The 18,321-nt window shown below is 43.4% G+C and overlaps 1 protein-coding gene across 5 annotated transcripts; it reads right to left on the bottom strand.

Moving 5' to 3' along the window:
* Positions 1 to 3,509: 3,509 nt before the first annotated feature.
* AGT (angiotensinogen) lies at positions 3,510 to 15,074 on the bottom strand. Of its 5 annotated transcripts, none has more exons than XM_021527150.3 (5): positions 14,976 to 15,074; positions 8,645 to 9,458; positions 6,090 to 6,354; positions 5,526 to 5,670; positions 3,510 to 5,063 (listed from the first exon to the last, which is right to left on the bottom strand). In XM_021527150.3, the coding sequence occupies exons 2-5, from the start codon at positions 9,429 to 9,431 to the stop codon at positions 4,878 to 4,880; spliced, it is 1,383 nt and encodes a 460-aa protein (XP_021382825.1). In that variant the 5' UTR covers positions 9,432 to 9,458; positions 14,976 to 15,074; the 3' UTR covers positions 3,510 to 4,877. The 5 variants fall into 5 exon arrangements, with proteins under 5 accessions (XP_021382825.1, XP_021382828.1, XP_021382826.1 ...); XM_021527153.3 differs by having other exon boundaries at positions 8,645 to 9,455; positions 14,976 to 15,012; XM_021527151.3 differs by lacking the exon at positions 14,976 to 15,074 and adding an exon at positions 11,834 to 11,981.
* Between the last annotated feature and the right edge of the window lie 3,247 nt (positions 15,075 to 18,321).

Here is an 18,321-nt window from a genome sequence, read left to right as displayed (position 1 = left end):
TATCATGAGATGTGGTTGTCTCTAGTTTGGATTTTGAATGTTTTCATTTAACTGTGCTTTTTTTTTACAGACCATGGTGGTGTGAAGGGTTGTGTGACAAAAGCTTATAAAGTACTTTAATTTTTTTAAAGTAATTTCTAGTACAAGTATCTAACTTAAAGGTTATTACATTCAGACTACCTGTTTTCCTTCAAATTAAAACTTAATTCACTAAGTTAGAATTTATTCAAGGATGGTGTATTTCTGATTTGTATTATATTATCTATTAGAACTCACCTGCCTACATGTAGAATTTTCGTAACTTGAAACCTAGTTGCATCAGTGCAAGGTGCATCTTTATTTAGCAGGAAATTTGAAAGTGTTACTAGGGTTTAAAATGGTAGAAGTAGTAACAAAGAGCTTTCTTGAGCCTAGAGGGACCTGCCTATTGATGCTTCTCTTTCATATGTGAAGGGACAGGCAACATAGTCTGGGCACAGTAGGAGTTGAATTTAAGGCTTTAAAGTAAAAAAATGCCCCGTTTTTGTTTGTTTTGTTTTTCTGATTTTTTTTCTTACTTTTTTTTTCTTAACCTTGTGAAAATTGAACACTGGAATTCTAGTTCCTGATTATTAATTAAAAATACCTATTTCTTCCTATTTCTTTCTCCCTTAGAGCGCTTGGGGCTTAATGCTCAGTTTATGCAAATTTTCCAAGTACTTAGAGAGATGAGGTTTGTAGCACATGGCTGTTGTGTGAAGTGAAGCTGTGGTGAGCAAGCCTTTCACAGCTTGGGGGCTTTCATTCCTTGTTGTTGGGAACTGATCATATTTTAGTTGAGAAGACACAACCTTGTGATTGTGGAACAATTAAGAAAGGTGGCTGTTACGACTTTTCTAATACTAATACTAATTTTTTGAAGGGAGGCAGTGAGGAAAGCCCTGCTGCTTAAAATTATGTGGTGGTGCTTGCATTCAATCTTGAGCAATGGAGAATAGGATTTGGCTTTTCTAATTTGCTTAGCATCGCTCCGTTCATGGCACATGCACAATTGAAGGAGCATCCAAGTTTATTGCTGAAAAAAGGAACAGCAAAGTGAACCAACTTGTCAGATGACAGATCTGTTTGTCTCCTCAGGCACGTGGAAATCCTCAGCCTTAGACATGCACTACTGAGTGGATGTAACTCTTACTGCTTATGAACAAGAAGTTTGTATGTATTATATTTTTCCACACTTCTAATAGCTGAACACAGAAAGCTTGGTCTCCCCACACCTTAATTTTCTTAAGAGTCAGGAGTAGAAACATCTTCCTAGCTCTAGCTACTGTTGTTTTCAGCAATGTTTTCTTATTATAAAATGGATGTCTAAGTTGTATCCTGAAACTGAGATTGTAGGATTGTAAATGCACTGTGCAACTGCTCACTTCAGCAGGTGTGCATCTCTATACAATTAAATTTCTACAGCAGCTGTCACCAAAGCATCAGATTCTGAGGTCAGTGCACACTAGTGCCCTCCCTCCAAAACTGGGGAAAAGGATGTAGTTTGTGTACCAAACCAAAAAGGCACAAAGAGATTACTTGGCTTGAGTTGCAAGTGATTTTCCACATCTTCTGCAATTACAATGCTTCCTACTTGTCTTCATCAACTTTCTGAGGATGTTCTTTTCCATTGAAAACCAGCTTTAATTTCAGAGCAGGAAATAACATTGTGTAGCAAATCAGAATTCCTGAATGTCCTATGATTGCGTTAAATGTCTGTATCACTGGTTCTGTGTCAGTTCCCCATCTTTTATTTTTGTTCACTTGAATAGGATTGCATTTTCTTTCAGTAGAATACAACATCAGGTAAGAATTTGTGTGATACCCCACTGAAAGAAGGGTGTGAATTAACTTTGTCTTTCGTTAACTGAATTTGGCATTTTCAAACACTGTGGATCATTGAGGAGAGGATCTACCATGTGAGTGTTCCAATGGAGATGTCTTCTGCTCATAATCCTACTTCTTCTATTCCTTAGGTAATTTTTGAAGTGCACTTATGACAGTAGTGCAGTTTTGATTTTGTGCCTTTTTCTTCATTCTAGGACCTTTAGAAAACTTGCTATGCCTTTCTAATCTTGGAAGGAATTTAGCTGGAAGAGGATTTTTTTACAATATTGAGGAGAGAAAGAGCAGTGACATGTCTTCCTCTAAAATGGTAACTGGATTCTCAACCTGGTAGTTTAGACCAGAAGTGGACCAGACTGTTCTAACCTCATTGTTTAAAGATAACTAGCAATTTGGCTGGACCACTTGAGGAATATTTACTCTTTTTTTCCATCAACTGTTGTATTTTCAAGGTTAAACTGGAGGGATGAGGAAGCAAACTACATAGATTTCTTAAAAGTTTTTTAAGCTGTCCCTAAATTGTCTGCTGTGCTCAGGGACAAACTTTGCTGTTTGATGAAACCTAAAAAGCTCATCCTTGCTTTTGTTCTCTTTCTCTAAATCTCACACCTTTTAAAGCCTGAGTTTAGGTGCTTCAGTCACTAGATTATTAGGCTGTAGATTGCATTTGGGATCTCAGTATGTGAGTGGTGTCTAGGATTCTTGGAATCTGCATCATGGTGTGCCTGACAGAGGAGTTTGGTAAAATTGAAGGAGAGCAAAGAATAAAAAATGCCATACAAATTTTAAACATAAAATTGATGTCAGAAACAAGTCTCAGGAGAGTACATATTGTTGAGGAAGCAGAGACTTAGTTGGGAATTGGGCATGGGTCGTCTTTTTTTTTTTTTTTTTGTTAGTTTGTTGTTTTTTACCATTTGAATATGCAGGAGAATGGGTAGCTGTACAGATAGCTTGTCTTGTTGGTATTGTAGCATTTGCTCCAGCACTTCTCTCTTTGCAGCTTACTTTTAGTTCCCTGTCTCTGTGCTTTCCTTCTTCCTTTTCTTCTCCAGGGTGTCAGTGGAGAGGTGCTCCCCACCACAAAATTTATTTTCTGAAATGTGTGTTTGACTGGTTTGTTTTGTTTTTCTGCCTGTAACCACTGAACAGGGATATGGAGTTCCAGAGCATGCAGCCCCCACCTGTGAATAAAGGCATTTTCCCCTAAATTTTGTCAGTGTACCCACTGTTATTTTCCACCTTCTTTATAAAAATGGAACATTTCATGGTCTGAAATTTTATTTTTAGATGATGCTACCTTCTGACTTCAACAAGTAAATGGGATAACATTTAAATTAGTATGAAGCTGGCTCTTTCATGCTTAGAGCTATACCATTGGCTGTAGTGCTTGATAATATGCAGCTTCCTGTCTTAAAAACATAAATCTGATTTGGAGCAGATTTCAGAAGCCAGAACATATTTATGGACAAAAGCCCGACTAAACTGTGGCAAAGAAACTTGGAAGTGAGTTTATTTGCATCTTTCTACCTCTGCATGTTCATACTTAATTATTTTTATATATAATACACGTACAGTATTTATATGTTAGAGCATCAGGAGTCCATACAGTATAAATGGATAAATAATACATGGATGCTGTGTCCTAGTATTCTTAAGGTATATTTTATTTATGATGTTACAGCATTTTCCATGAAGCTACAGGGATGTGTCACATATCCACATCACTGATATCAAGCTGCTGGCATTAGTGCATTTAGATTAGATACACATTTGGGCCACTGTGGAGGGTAATGAGCTGCTGTGCACTGTAGGATATGTCTCACATGATCTGCCAAAGAGGTTTGCAGTTATTTTTAAGTGCTATCTGTGCTAACAATAAATCTAGAGATGCCAGGTGGAAATCCTTGTTCCAGGCTCTCCTCAGTACCAAGGTTTATCTCCCAATTCCTCACTTGCTAATTCAAGAGTCTAATAATCTGTTACTCCACTTTAATTTTTCAAATTTTTATGACTCTGTTAAGAGTTGGACTGGACTGCTGTAATCATTTTATTCACAAGTAGCAGCACCACATCCACTATTATTATCCATCCATTATTGTTATTATCCATCCATTATTGCCATTAATGCTATTTTTAAAGAACATATGGTAAAGTTTACAGAATTGGACTCTAACCAGTAATGTCCTCCTTTGCTATAAGGCTGTAAGAAATGCCTCACAGGTTATAAAGTAGTCCAAGAAATTGAATTGTGCTGCAAGAGTAGACCTTGTGGGATTTTTTTCCCTAAAATATCAGAGAAAATTCTGTCTGACTCCGAGAATTTATCCATCACAGTTCACTAACACTACCAAACCCTATATTTAGTATTTCCACAGAGTTAAGAAGTGAACATATCCATCTGGGCTGTATAAAGAAGAAACTTCCTCTAAGCATGTTTTTGCTTCCAAGGCAGAAAAACCTTGTCTCAGTGGGACAAGCAGAGCCTGCCCGTGCTGTTGGCAGCATTTTAAAGGGAAATGTTGCTGATGAGGCTAGAAATCTCTGTGGATAATTGTAAAATCTTCACTGTAATGTAAAAGAGAGTCTCTCTTGCAAAACTGACAATACAGTTAAAAAAGCTTTTTAAGAATGAAGAAGTCCTTTTCTATAGTAAATAAAAATACTATCGTAAAAGCTGGTTATCTGTCTATTTTTTCAGGCTGATGCTTTTCATTGAAACACTGCCCTGCCCCACTGCATCCAAAAAGGGAACTAGGAGCAAAAGAGAGACAAAGAGTAAAATGGAAGCTGGAGGAAGGATGTGAGTCACCTCACATGAAATAGATGAATAAGGATGCAATGTTGCAAGGTGTTAGCTTTCAGAAAGCTGTATTTTGAACACTAACTGCTTCATTTCAGAGTTAAGTAGAGCATTCAACAACATCACAAAAATATCTGATGAATAAGAAAAAGGTGATATGAAATGTGCATCATTCCACTCCTTTCTTATCCTCCATGTTTGTATTTAATCCTCATGCAGAGGGGTTTACTACTCTGCCAAAAAAAAGCATTGCCCTTGACTGCTTTTCAAAAACAGCAAAAAGGAATGGCTTATTCAGTGTTACATCCAGGTATGCCCCATCTTCCTTCTGTGCTGCAGGGTCTTCTGGCTGATCTGTTCCTTCACGAGCCAGTTTGAAAAAGGCTTTATTTATTACCTGTAAGGGAAAACATATGAGTAATTCTGGAGTCATCAAAGCACAGTCATGATGGGACAAATGAGAGTCTGAGTAAGTGATAAAACGCATTGTACTCCACAGATGTTTAAAAAAGATGGTGGAGTACTTGTCCATAATGTGCAAAAGCTGTATAACTGCTTTTACATTGGGCTGGTCTGTAATCCTGTTACCCTTGTGTCATGGTTTAACCCCAGCCAGCAGCTAGGTACCACACAGCTGCTCACTCATTCCTCCCACAGCTGCCAACAACTAAAACTCTCATGTTATCAGAATTATTCTCCTACTAAATCAAAAACATACACTGTATGTGATACTCAGTCCCCTACTAAGCATGTCCCCTACATGGCTCTGACTGCTTAGTTCTAGGTAAATTTATTCTGTCTAGGAGGCTGAAACCATGCAGGAAACATGATTTTTTAATGCCAGTGTTATGTACTGTACCTTTCCAACTGTTAGACTGGCATTGCTTATCTTACTGAAATCTGCTCCCTTCCCCAGCAGTTCAGGCAGTTCCATATCTGCAAGAAGCTCCTGTAGATCAGAGCTGTCTTCTAGTGTTAATGCTGGCAGCACTAATTTAATTTCTCTGCAGAGAGGGAGAGAGAGAGGCAAGTGAGTGCTTGTTCACTGTGAAGGCACGGTGGTTGCACAGTCCTGGGGAATGGGCATATGAAAACAACTCCAACTAGTGCTTGGTGTGTGGGCACAAACACAGTGGGTACCTCTTAACTGTTCGCAAGTGTGAACTCACCCAGCCTTCACCCAGAGTCTGCTGCTTAACCCCAAACCATCCCACTTCATGGGTGGGATGCTCATTTTCTTGAAATACCCCTAGATAAAAAGCTGATGCCACCAAAGTGGAGCTCCTTTGAAGTGACCCCTCTGGCTGTGCATGGCAGTAAAGCCTCCGTGGCAGGATCTGACCCCAGGTCAGCGGACAGGCCTGTGTGGCTCACCCCATCCCATCATCCCTTCTCTGGGAGGGTGCACATGCCCCTTCCCTACCTTGGGGACAGCCACTGGAGCCAGGCTGAGGACTGCCACGTCAGCTTGGACTCCACGCTCTCCAGGTCGCTGCCATTGATGGGCTGCAGCAGCACCAGCAGCGCTGTCTTGCTGATGGGGATTTCCACCACGGAAAAAGTCCCACTGGCATCAGTTTTGTACTTGAATGTCCCCGTGATAGACAACATAGGAACCAAGACCTTTGTGTTTGAATCCACACAGAATTCCTGAGGCTCTTTGAGTGGGAAGGCTTGCTTAACATTCACTGAAAAACAGATCAAGAAAGGAGAAATTGATTCTTCTCTTCCTTCCCTCCTCCCCTCTGCCCCTTAGCTGATCTTTTTAAGAACACACTGTGCCTTAGAGAAGGACTGCATGTATAAAATCACATTTAGCTACTGTAATAATATGTCTCCCCCTTTTAATCTGCCTTCTGGTAGCATCAAGCTCACAGCACAGGGCCCATGACCATCAGGACCTTGACTAAAGCTGCTGTGTTTCTGCTGTCTTTGTGGCCTTTCCTGGGGACAGGAAAGTGTCTCTGCTTGCTTGGTTGCCTGCTTCCTCCCAGGCTGCCACATGGTCCCCAGGGGCTCACAGGCATGTGCAGAGAGTCTGCTTGGTTTCCTCTCTGTCCCTCGAGTGCACTGATGGCATGTTTGAAAGCACATCCATCAGGGCCAGCCCTTGCTGCAGGAGCTCTCAGGCAGCCAGGTGGGCTCAGGAGAGGGAAGGCAGCATAAACTCAGCCTGAGCTCTTCTTACCCTTCACCATCTTACAAATCAAAGCAATGGGGAAGGTTGTAAGCACAACACTGAAGTGTTGGTTGAGCCAAGGAGGTTAAAAAGGACATACTCAAACACTTACTAGACCTTAAATAAATTTCTTTCTCAGTTCACAACTATAAGAGGCCTTGCTCTCATATTGCACTACTTCTGTACAGCTTTGCATTTCAACATGTTATCTTCTCACTGCCACAGATCAATGCTGCTGCCCAGCTGGGCAGATAATCCTGTTCAGCATTAAAGAAACTACTGCCCTCAGTGAAATTTGCACCTGATGTTCTGCATTGAATTCTAAATGGCAGGCCCTGCTTGGCAGCAAGTCTACAAATGTAAATAAAACTGTGTAAGTGAACAACATTTGACACTACTGGAACATTTAGGTGTTGTTTGGTATGGATTTCTGTCACTTTATCAATGCTGTGGTTGTTAATAGCATCTCAGAGCTTATATAGCGTGTTTCAGAGAAAAGTATTTTTTCCTTTCTGCAGCTATGGAGACAGACATGGAGCATGACGACATCAGCTGTCATGGATGTCCCTTCACAACCAAATGGCAAATCAAATACTGAAGTAATCTTCTGTGTTTATTAGAATATAATTGCTTGTGCAATTCATTTGTTCTTGAGCCAATTTTATCCCCCAACATGTGGGGACTGCAACATTTCAAATTCACCTTCTGACATAGAAGGTAGTAGAGCTGACCCAGTGAGGCAGACCCTTGAACATGTGTTTCTATACCAAGTAAAAGTTTCCAATAGAGAAGAAGAGGTTCTGCTAAAGAAAAACTGCTTTTGTGCCCAAAAGACAGACATGCCCAATTCTGTAACACAATTACTTTTGCAGTATCATATTTATACTAGATCTTACAATGAAGAGAAAGCTGATGCCCACAGCTCACCGAGGGAATGACAGCACCCATGAAAGGCAAAGAAAACCTGGCATCCAGTTTTGAAGTGGGAAGATGGAGGCACAAAAAGGTTTCCTGAGTACCACAACTCCACCCTTAGCAGTAGAGGCCCACTCAGGAACTCAGGGCTCACTGCAAGTGTTCTGAAATACATTCCCAAGTGGGCAAGCTGTCTGAAGTGTGCAGTCTTTGGTGTTGCATTAAGTCACAAGGATCTAGGAAAGCAGCTACACTCAGAAGAGAAGGCTCAGTTGTAGTGTAGGGGGATTTCTGGGACAGCAGCATGGAATGGCCCTAGGCAATGAAGGTATTGCCTTATTCTAGGTTTGTGTAAATGTCCTGATTCCATAAATGATGATGTCCAGTTGCTTGCTGAGCCAGATTTTGCCTCCAGACTTCTGTGTTTAATAACCACTAGAGGAGTCATGTCCACTGTATTTTTTAGCCTTTTTTGTATCTGTAACTCTAGCCTGCTACCCTCAGCTCCTTTGGCTTTCTTTAAAGCTACACCCTGATCAATCTTGCTGAAGGCCCCTCATGACCTTTAGCTCCTTTGCAGCCAGAAATGCTTCACGAGTATTTCTAATACACCTTTCCACTCCTTTCCTAATCCTTAGTTTCCTGGACAAGGAAAATTTCTTGGAGGCTATCTCCCTCCTCCTCACTCTCCATTTCCCTTGCTGGCTCATGGCACTGTGCAGGCAAGATCCCTGGCACAGTGGTGGGGAGCAGAGGTCCAGCCTTCCATCTGAGCCCTTCTCTTTCCCCACTGAGCAGGTGTGACCCTGCTTCCTTCCCAGGAGCAGGGTTACTGCCCGTCCTTCCCCAAGCCCGTTCCCAAAAGGAGCAGTGCGGCCTCGTACCTGCCAAGCGGACTTCCTCTGCCAGCAGCAGCTGGGTGGATGGGTTGATGTCTGCCAGTAAGCCTTTGCTCTGGCCCTCGCTTTTGGCCTCCACAAAGGCATTTATTTGTTTTGCTGCCTCGTCTGGATTTGCAAAGTCAACAGCTCGGGCATAGAATGCATCAGCGCTGGGGAGCAAGTGCTCCATGAACAGCTGGAAGAGGGGTACGCCAGGGGCAGAGAACAAGCTCAGTGTGTTGGAAAAGAGCAGCTCCTCGTCCCCACTCTTCACAAGCCTCTCGATCGTCCTCAGGCTGGAAAGGAAATTGCTTCCGACTGCCGTGGAAGTGCAGTCAGGATTGCCAGAGGGGGGAACAAATCCCAGCAAACCCTGCAAATCAAGCGCTGTCTGGTTTGAGGCCCCCAGGTAGAATGAGACCAAGGAGCTGTAGAGGCTGGTTGGGGACAGGAGCACGTTTTGGCCCCTCTGAGCTTTCTGCAGCACGCTGTAAAACCTCATGCCCAGGACATACACCAAGTCACTCAGGTAGCTCCGTTCCTCCTTCCCCCAGGTGCTGAGGCTTGGGGCTTCCAACTTGTTCTCGTTCATGCCAGCTTCATATTCGGGTGTGGTTTGGGACTCAATGGACACAGGGACAATAGTCTTTCCCTCCTGAACCAATTTTTCCAGCTTGTCACAGTCACTCTCATTGAAACAAAACAAAGTGAAAGGGTGGACGTAGACCCGGTCACAAGTCACCATGGTAAGGCAAGCCGACAAGTAGAGAAGATCTGCTACCAGATTCATGTTGGGAAATTGCCTCCACTGTGTCTGCTGAAAGAAAAAATTCGAAGGAAAGGAGTCTGGTCAGGTGTTTCAAGTAGAGTTTCTCTTAATCACAGTGGGAGGTACTAGTGCTGTGTTGGAGTTACAAAAGTGAGAATTTCAGTATTTAGTGCTGTTTGGTCTGACTCTGCCCCTAAAAAGCCCAGGATGAGACAGACACCAGTTTCAATGGTAACAGGTGGGAAATGGCAAGCACAGACCTGACTCCATTACCCACTGCAGTACCCTAAGGATTTTTCATGGGAATGGCTGTGGATCCTGGTTATGCCTGCAAACTAGATCATGCTACTTCTGCAAAACATTTGTTTTGCAACAAATGCAAAAACATTTTTTCCTGGGACCTGGTCAGAACCATCCATCTCTGCAAACTGCTGCACTGACCCTTGCTGACACATAGGCTAAGCAATGTGCCTGCTTATATGCAGGAAGTAGGTTTGGAAACCAGTTCTCTTAAGGTCCAAACACAGTACGGTCCTGCTTTGTATGTCTAGTCAGCAAAATACTTGGCACTAGCAGAGCATGTTATGTTTTCATAGCCCAGTGCAAACATTCATTCTAGCTCTTAGGCAAACACTCCAGGCTCCCTTATACAAATGTGCTCACACTGAAATCATTTTTCATTTCATCTTCTGTGTCTGACTACAGAGTTAGAAGGAGTAGGCTGAGTTTTACTCAGCTGTGCAAGCAGTCTTCTCCTGAGGTAAAAGACCACTTGCAGCTCTTGTTTTTCCTGACAAGAAGCAGAGAATTTTACTGTGTGTGGATGTCTCTGGTGTTTTAGCACAAAGGATATAATGGAAATTGGGACTAGAATGTCATGGACACACACACACACACACGCAGACACATTATACCTGTTGACAAATTTTATATTTTTAGAATTCTCTCTTTTATAATATCAAGCTTTTTGATAACTAATAGCTCTGCTGTACCTTTCTTGGACTTCTAGTATATACTTTTTATCTGTGTATTTGAAATCCAAACTGAAATGTGTTGAAAATTATGCATCTGTAAAATATATCATCAGCCAAAATACTGTTATTCAGAGCTGTATTTTTATTCTACTAGTAATTCCTTGTTTTTTGTAGCTTTGTTCACTCTCTTTCACTCATTTCAAGTTCTGCAGAGCTCATTGGATGGGCAAAATGCTATCAGCCTTGCCAGTACCCAAGCCCTGATCTGTGCTTTCTTCCTCCAAGGCTTTTTGAGTCACTCCAGTCTGTCAGGTATTGTACTTCTGGTAGTCTGAGCCTTTTGAGAGCACACAGAGCAATGTCTGTCTCATCAACACTTTACGCAGGGTGGAAGTACTTGTGTATAAATCCAGCTATTCAAGACCTGGCCCCTTCCCAGCCTAATTTACAATGTATAACCATATTCTTTCCCCTGAGGGGTCCCCAAGTATTTAATGCCTAATAATAGCCCAGTTTGCAGTGCCACCACTCTGTTGCACATACAAAAACTGAGATGTGCAGATGCTTGGTAACTAGACATACCTTGCTAGGTAATCTGACTGCTAACATGGACATCTGCATTCCCAGGCTGTAACTGGTTTTGCAAATGGAATTTATGGTGCTGTAATGGTCCCTTAGGATGTCTAAGTGTCTTCCTACTGTATGCTCTTGGGTCAAGCCTGAAACTATTTGCTCCCCAGAGGCATGCAGGGGAGGAGCTGCTGTAGATCCCTGTCCTTGTGTCTTCACTCAAGGATTGTTCTTCCCCATTAACTCCCACTTCATCCTCTAAATTACTGTATGGGCAGCACAGTCGTGCTGCTGTCCGCTCTGCTCCCGTCCCCTCTTCACCTCCCCAACTACACTGGTAGCATGTGACATGCATGACAGAGCATATTCATTTCTTGTGACTGGTTAAAAAAATTATCTTAGGAGGTGCCTTCCTAACTTCACTTTCACAGTTAGCCCAGCTTCTGTGCTAGTGGATTTCTAAACTACTCAATGCATTTTTCACATTGGCATGCTCAGGAAAATGAACCAAAAAGCCACAAATTAGAAGGAATTCCTTTCCTACACTGTTTTCTCCATCACAAAATTATTTTGAGGCATTTCTTAATCTTTTCTGCACAGCAGGGAGGGTGACCCTATGCCACCCAGGCAGGCTGTGCCATTAGGCACCGCTGGCACCCAGCGGTCACTTCTCTCTGGCTGCCAGAGCCCCCAGCTCTGTTCAGCATTTGTTCCATGTCCAGAAGCAAGAGGAGCAGTTCTCACTGCCAAGCACTTACCCTAAGCGCCATCTGTGGAAAGTCAGCGTGGTTTATTTGGCTAAAGGAGAGAGCCCCAAGCCCTTTGGAAAAGCATGGAAAAGCAGCACTCAAAGCAAATGCACGAAGAGCGCGTACTCGCCTCTGTGCTGGGGTGTCACCCCTTTGTTGCCCCTCCGATGCCGCTGTCCCTCAGGCGAGCTCCCCACGACACCTGTCCCGGGGTGGCGGGACGCGGTGCAATTCTGCCCTTCCTGCGTGGCTGCGGCATTGCGCAAAACCGCTTTGCATCACAGCCTGGGGCTGACAGAAGTTACCTCAGGCCAATGAGACCTGAGCCCGGCTCAACAGTGGCTTCGCAGAAAGTTCCAGGGATGGATACACAACCTTTAGCCAGCCCCAGCACACCTGTGTAGCCTGCAGTTACACATTCACCAAGGCAGACACCGGCGGTTTTACTGCGTAGAATAACTGATTATAGGAAAGACATCATTTTGTGACAGACTGAAAGGAATGCAGATTCCTTTGTACTTATATTTGTTGTACAGTTGGATCAGATTTTTTGGCTTCACGGATAAATTGCCTTTAATCTCTCCCTTGCAGCCTGGGGACCCACCAGTGTGTGAGATGTGTATGCTACTGCAGAATAAAGTGATTAAGCTCTTAATTTTTACCCCTTCTTTCCCTCTTGAACTGTTCAGAATGTCAAGGCTTTGTTCTTTCTCCTCTTGAACAAGATGTGTTGAAATGGAGAAGATGAAAGCCAGGTAGGTGAGATTGCCAGAGCTGGATCACAAAGACTTCATCCCTCCCAGTGTCAGCTTCTCAAGTCTTGTTTGGGAAAAGGGGTTGGGATTTGCAGATCTTTGAGCTGCTTTTGAAACAATCTTTCAATTTTGGTGTACCCCTTCTTCCTATTTAAGCATGTAAACAGTGAATCAAATGCAATTTGTTAGACTGGGTCTTGTTCAGTACCCTTTATTCTTAGTCCCATGGCTCTAATAGGAGTAGGGTTGATTTGTCATCTGTGCTTTGATTTTAGAGGGCCAGTCAGGCATGTTTTGTACTCCAGCTACATGTTGGGTTCAAGGAGAGAGCTGAGAGAGGGGGATGTTTTCAGCATGCCTGGGCAGCTGGAGCTGGTGGAAATGAAGGTGGAGACAGGGGCAGCTGAGTCCTGCCAGCCCAAGGGCTGTGTGCCAGATGCCTGACAGCAAAGAGATGAGAAATTTCTGTCTCTGCAGTCCTGCTTTTCATTTAAACAATCTGATTACCTTCACTACAAAGAGGTCCAAAAGTGGTTCTGAGCCCAGGCTTGTATACCATGCTCTCATGCACTGAAGGCTTAAACAAACAGCTTGAAACTTTCAAGGTGTTTTGTCCTCTTGCTGCCTGAGCATCTCAGTTGAGGAAGCATCTGCCCACAGAACAATCCCTGAGCATTTGTACCACCCCCAGACTTAAAATGCTTCTAGCTGAACAGAGAATACAGGCAAAGGGAGAAGGATGAAAAATGAAAAATGCATATTGCTCAGCTAAATGCTAAGAGATCAAGTCCCCCTTTCAGGTCCCCCTTCTTTCCCCTCTACCCTGGAGACTCCTTTCCCCAGGCAGACCTGGGGAGCCAGCTGGTCCCTTAGAGGCCAGTGGAGCTGTGGTGGGACATGCAAATCTGTTTCTTCTGCACCACCACCCATATGGGTCCATCTGAGGCACTAGGCAGGCAGTGCAGTGCACATGAATGGCCAGACCATGCCGAGCCTGTGAGCTAGAGCTGGTCTGCTCCATCCCCCTAGATGAGGTTTGAACAAAGGTGAAAAGAAAACCCATCCCAGTACTCTCTGAATTGAGGACACACAAATGAAAGTTGTTTCATGGAAAGGCACCTTGTATTCTGCAAAACTCTGAAAAGTATCCTTATTAAATTAATTACTGGCTTTGGCTAATAAGCTACAAGTGATGTTAATAACAGATAATACAGCTGTAAGACTTACATGTTTGCTGTGGACAATAAACACTGAAAGGGGAAATCACAAACCCCTCACCCACTGTAGTTTTTTTCCTTAGATAATTATGCCTTTATTCTGCAGCATTCAGACAATGCTGTTGTTTGGGTATCTCCTGCTTCCAGCTCCCCTGAAGGTCATGACCAAGCCATGCTGCAGCTGTGGGTCTCCTTGTGCTGTAAGTACCAGCCCTAAACAGGCAGCCCTGGCTGCAGGGGATGCTGCTCTGAAGAAAAGGAGGAGCAGGAGTCACCTGAACAACAAATCTAGTATGTGGGTCTGGGGGCTCTGCCTCATAAAGAAAGTTGAATATTCTCAGGGTTTTCAACCAAGTTGATCCTTGGGTGTCTTTTGGTGTTTGTGCCCTCAGTTCTATGATTTTCTGTCGATAAAAACTGGTCAGTGTCTTTGAGGATCACAGAAGGCTATCTTTTGCCCCCCACCCTTGCCTCCACATCAATAAAGTAATCAAATAAAAATACCTAGCTTTATCTAGAAAAAGAAGTTTCACCAGGTAATGTTCAATGTCCTGTTTTCACCACAGTCCTCCTCTTGCCTCCTCCTTCCTCAGCCACTGGGAATTTGGCTGGCCTCAGTAATGAGGAAGAGCCTTCAATTTCACCTTATATTCACACACCACTACAAAGCTCAGATACAGTTCCCTCCCTCATTCTCCAGTCACTTGTGCTCATTCAATTAATATTCCGCTATTAAGATGCATCACACACCAGCACACTTCTTAGATCTTTGTCCTTTATCTTTTAACACTTTCTTCTAAAGGAGAAGGTTTCAGATTTCCAAGAACATATCTTGCCACACCTGCAACATGTTTTATCCTAGTAGTACTTAAAAACAGTTAGTCTTTAATTTTATTTCTGAGACATTTTTAAGAAGGAGTGCATGAGCATTATTCCAATTACTAAATGTGGACTCTTGTCAGGTTTTTTTATTGGGTTGCCATGGTTTTAGGAATGAGAGTGTGCTTAAAGATAGAGCTTTGACTTTAAAAAGCAGACTCTATCTATCTCTCTCTATCCTACCCTTCAGCTCTGGTGTCCAAGGATTTTGCCCCTTAAAGAGAGCTGTGCCAGAGAACTTGCACTGGGCCAAATTTGGGCAAAAAGCTTTCTGGCAACAAAGAACCCAAGAGAGTGAAAGCAAGGCTGTTCTACAAACATCCCCTATCCAAAACAAGCCTGTGGCCCACACACGCTTTCTAAAGAACCTCTCCCTGCAACAGCCACAGTAAAGGTACAAAGAAACACAGAGCTCTCAAACCTGGTTTTCAGCGGTGAGGTGTGTTCTCTCCTTTTGCCCCACTCTCCAATTTTGGAGGGGTAGTCAGCTCCCCCTTTTATACCCACTCTTGCATAAGCCAGGCCCATCCCCCGTCCCCCCCACCACTGCCCTCATTTCTCTTCAAAACCTGCCTCTGTTTTTCCTGCTTGTTATTCATGGTAGCTGCTGAGAGGGGAGCAAAGAGGGGTGGAAAAACACTGGTGCTGCAGTTATGGGTTTCCATGCAGCCATCCTAGGATCAGTTCTCCTGGTCAGCCTCACTGTTGTGAAGTGCTAATGTGGAAGCACTCCCCTGCCCCATGAAAAATTCTCGTTGATGGTGCTCCAGCAGTTCTTCATGCAAATACTGACAAAAAAGGCTTCGGAAATTTTAACCCTGGCAGAGGAACTTTAACCCTACAGACAGCAGCATATAATTCAGCCTTGAACGGGAAAATGTTTTTGTCCAAGCTAGAATTTCAACTGATTGACCAGGCAGCTATTTTTTTGCCAAAGAACACTGCGTCTCCACTTTGCAAAAAGTAATTTCATTGATCTGAATTGTTCTGGGAAAACCTGTATAAAATTCAGAACTTTGTGCAGAGACAATAGTAAATATTTTATTCTGTTCAGTTCTGTTTGTTTTCCAGGTTTCCAAATTTTGCTCCGAGACTTGAACACAAAAGGGCCAGATGTACTCCTGTGATGATGCTCTTGTCTCCTGTGAGGCAGCAGACATGGAGGAGGGATAATAAATTACTCTGCTCACAGGCTCAGACCACAGACCTTTGTCAGAATCTGAGGTATTGATGATTCTGAGATTGTAGAAAGTCTCTGTCTTACTGCCCCATTGCCAAAGAAGAAGTCATAATTCGTCTGTGCTGGTTTCAAGGTTGTTTATTCTTGCTCATCTCTAACATGTTCTGCTGCCCTGCCGCAGGTCTGTCCTGCAGGGCAGCGTGTGGGGCTCTGCCCTCAGTGGGATGTTACAAACATTATATACCAGAAACTACCTGTGCTATATTTACAATAATGTGCCAATATCTGTCCCCTACGTTGAACAGTGTGTCCCCAGCCTAAACCAATAGAAAAATGCCAACACTACAGTGAAACATGGAGGGCATGAAGAAGGAGAAAAAAGACAAGACACACCCAATTTTCTCCATCTTGTCCCCTTTGGACCCCTTATCTAGAATCCTAAAATTTAACTTTTGCACCCGTGCCACAATTATTACTCATATCAAACACTCAGAGCTTGTAATTCACCCTGTAAGATTGAAAACTCTTTTCCATGGACAGAGATCAGAGACAGTGTCTCTCGGGGCTCTGTCCAGGGGGGTTCCTGACCCCCTGCCAGCGTCCCAGGCCTTCCAGGGCAGCCAGAAGGAAGCTCTGGATTCCCACAGACCTTCACATGACATCTTCCTGACCTGAGTTGGCATGTCTGACATACACAGGTTATGAATTATGTATGACTAATTTAGACATAATAGCATGTACATGACATATATAATTCATTACTAAATCTGAGGGTTTCCCTTATTAAGCCCAAAAGTTTCTTGAGTGAGAAATGAGCCACAAACTGTTTATACAGCCTGTGAGTTGACAGTGGTAATTGTGAACCTCTACATCCCATCAACATTCACAATGTTGCCTCTCTCATCTGTTTTGGTAAGGGAACACAGCCTGGAGTCCAAGGCTCCAAACTGAGAGGGTAAACAGGCACTGGGAAAAGGACAGGGAGGAAAGGCAAAAGAGAATGCCTGTGTGGGAGGATCTGACAAAAAGGAAGACTGGGGACTATTGCTTCATCAGCTGCTGCAGAGGTCACCCCAGGTATGACTGTTGGTCGTGGGGATGGAATGAAAGAATGATTGTTTGTGAGACAGCCAGGAAAAACTTTGTGGAGCAGTAGAGTGCCTACAGAGACCAAGACGTTTCAATTTGGAAGAGAATCCACAGGTATGGCAAGTATAAACATAAAATACTGAAGGTGAACAGAAAGTCTTGAATCACTCTTTTACAATATTGCCAGAATCAGTGCATTGCTGGTAAAATTATCAGTCAACAAATATAAAGGAAGAACCATTTTGCATGCTTGAACTGCCAGAGAATCTGCCACAGGATGCTGCAGAGACCAAAGGTACAAAAAGCAATTAAATTAAATAAATAACAGAGGGTGTGGCCATTAGCCTCTGCAGAACATGACACTCCAGGTGTGATTGCTAACTCGGGAAGTCCCCAGCCAGACAGTTGTCATGAATTTTGCTTGCTGCAGCATCTCTCATGCTTCTCTCCAAGGGATTGTCTTCAACTTGCTGTGGAAATAGAGATGTCTGAGCTGAGGCCAGCTTATGCCGGCTCATTTTGCAGCACAGACCAAGAATACTCTTTCAGTAGTGCTATACTAAAGAAACACCGCATTCAGCAAACCTGACCCTCAGCCTCACCATTGTTCCTGTGCACAGAGCATGTAGCAACATGCTGCTATCTCTTCAAAATCAACATAAACCCTGGCAAATATGAAGAGTTTTCAAAAACTGTGGGTAGGCTTTTCATATTAATTAGCTGTGTTTCAGGTTTTTTCTCTTTTAATCCGGGTACATGCACGAACTAAGGCAGAGTTACTGGGGTCTAAAACATGTCTCTGTCTCCTGCCAGACCTACGGGCTCTGTTCTAACTTCAGCTGCACAGAATATTTCGTGACTTTTTCCAGAGTGAATAAGTAGGAAAGGAGTACCACTCTGGGAAGTTTCTATACTTTAGTAAGCCAATTTTCCTCCCATTCTGTGAGAATTGTGGCAAGCTGCCATGGACCTTTGTTTATTTGTTTATTTTTGCTGTCTCTAGTAGAGAAAGGCATTGCAAAGTAATATTTTTTTAGCTGTTTTAATAAAACAGGAATAAGTTTGCATGTGATTTTTTTTCTGTGTTTTCTCTGTATGCCTGACCTCTGCCCATGCTGGCTGGAGCCACTTTTCTGTGAAAGCTTCTGGTGAGCATGAGGGACGTACTCAGCTTGCCCAATTTTTTGTGTAAAGAGGATTGCAAAAATGCTTTTCAATAATACCATTCAAAGTACAGATGATGAAAGAGAGGGATTATCCTGCTTCTGCCATGGGTTCCCACAGCAAGGTGCAATGGAAAACTTGGTAATTTGGCTCCCATAAACCCCAAGGATCACGTGTGCCGTTCCTGTGCTGGGGTAGAGGCAAACAGCGTGTCTGCCTGGATAATGCCAAAATGCACATGATGGGTGGGCAGGCTGAGAGCTGACTCAAGTGGAAGGGCTGGTGTGGCACAGTGCTCCCTTGCCATGGGAGAGGTGCCCTGGCTGAGCCAGCC

Source organism: Lonchura striata, chromosome 3 (assembly GCF_046129695.1).
Source record: "Lonchura striata isolate bLonStr1 chromosome 3, bLonStr1.mat, whole genome shotgun sequence".
NCBI classification, from domain to species: Eukaryota; Metazoa; Chordata; class Aves; order Passeriformes; family Estrildidae; genus Lonchura; species Lonchura striata.
The sequence above is the reverse complement of the archived record's forward strand: the minus strand, read 5'-3'. Positions and strand labels throughout refer to the sequence as shown.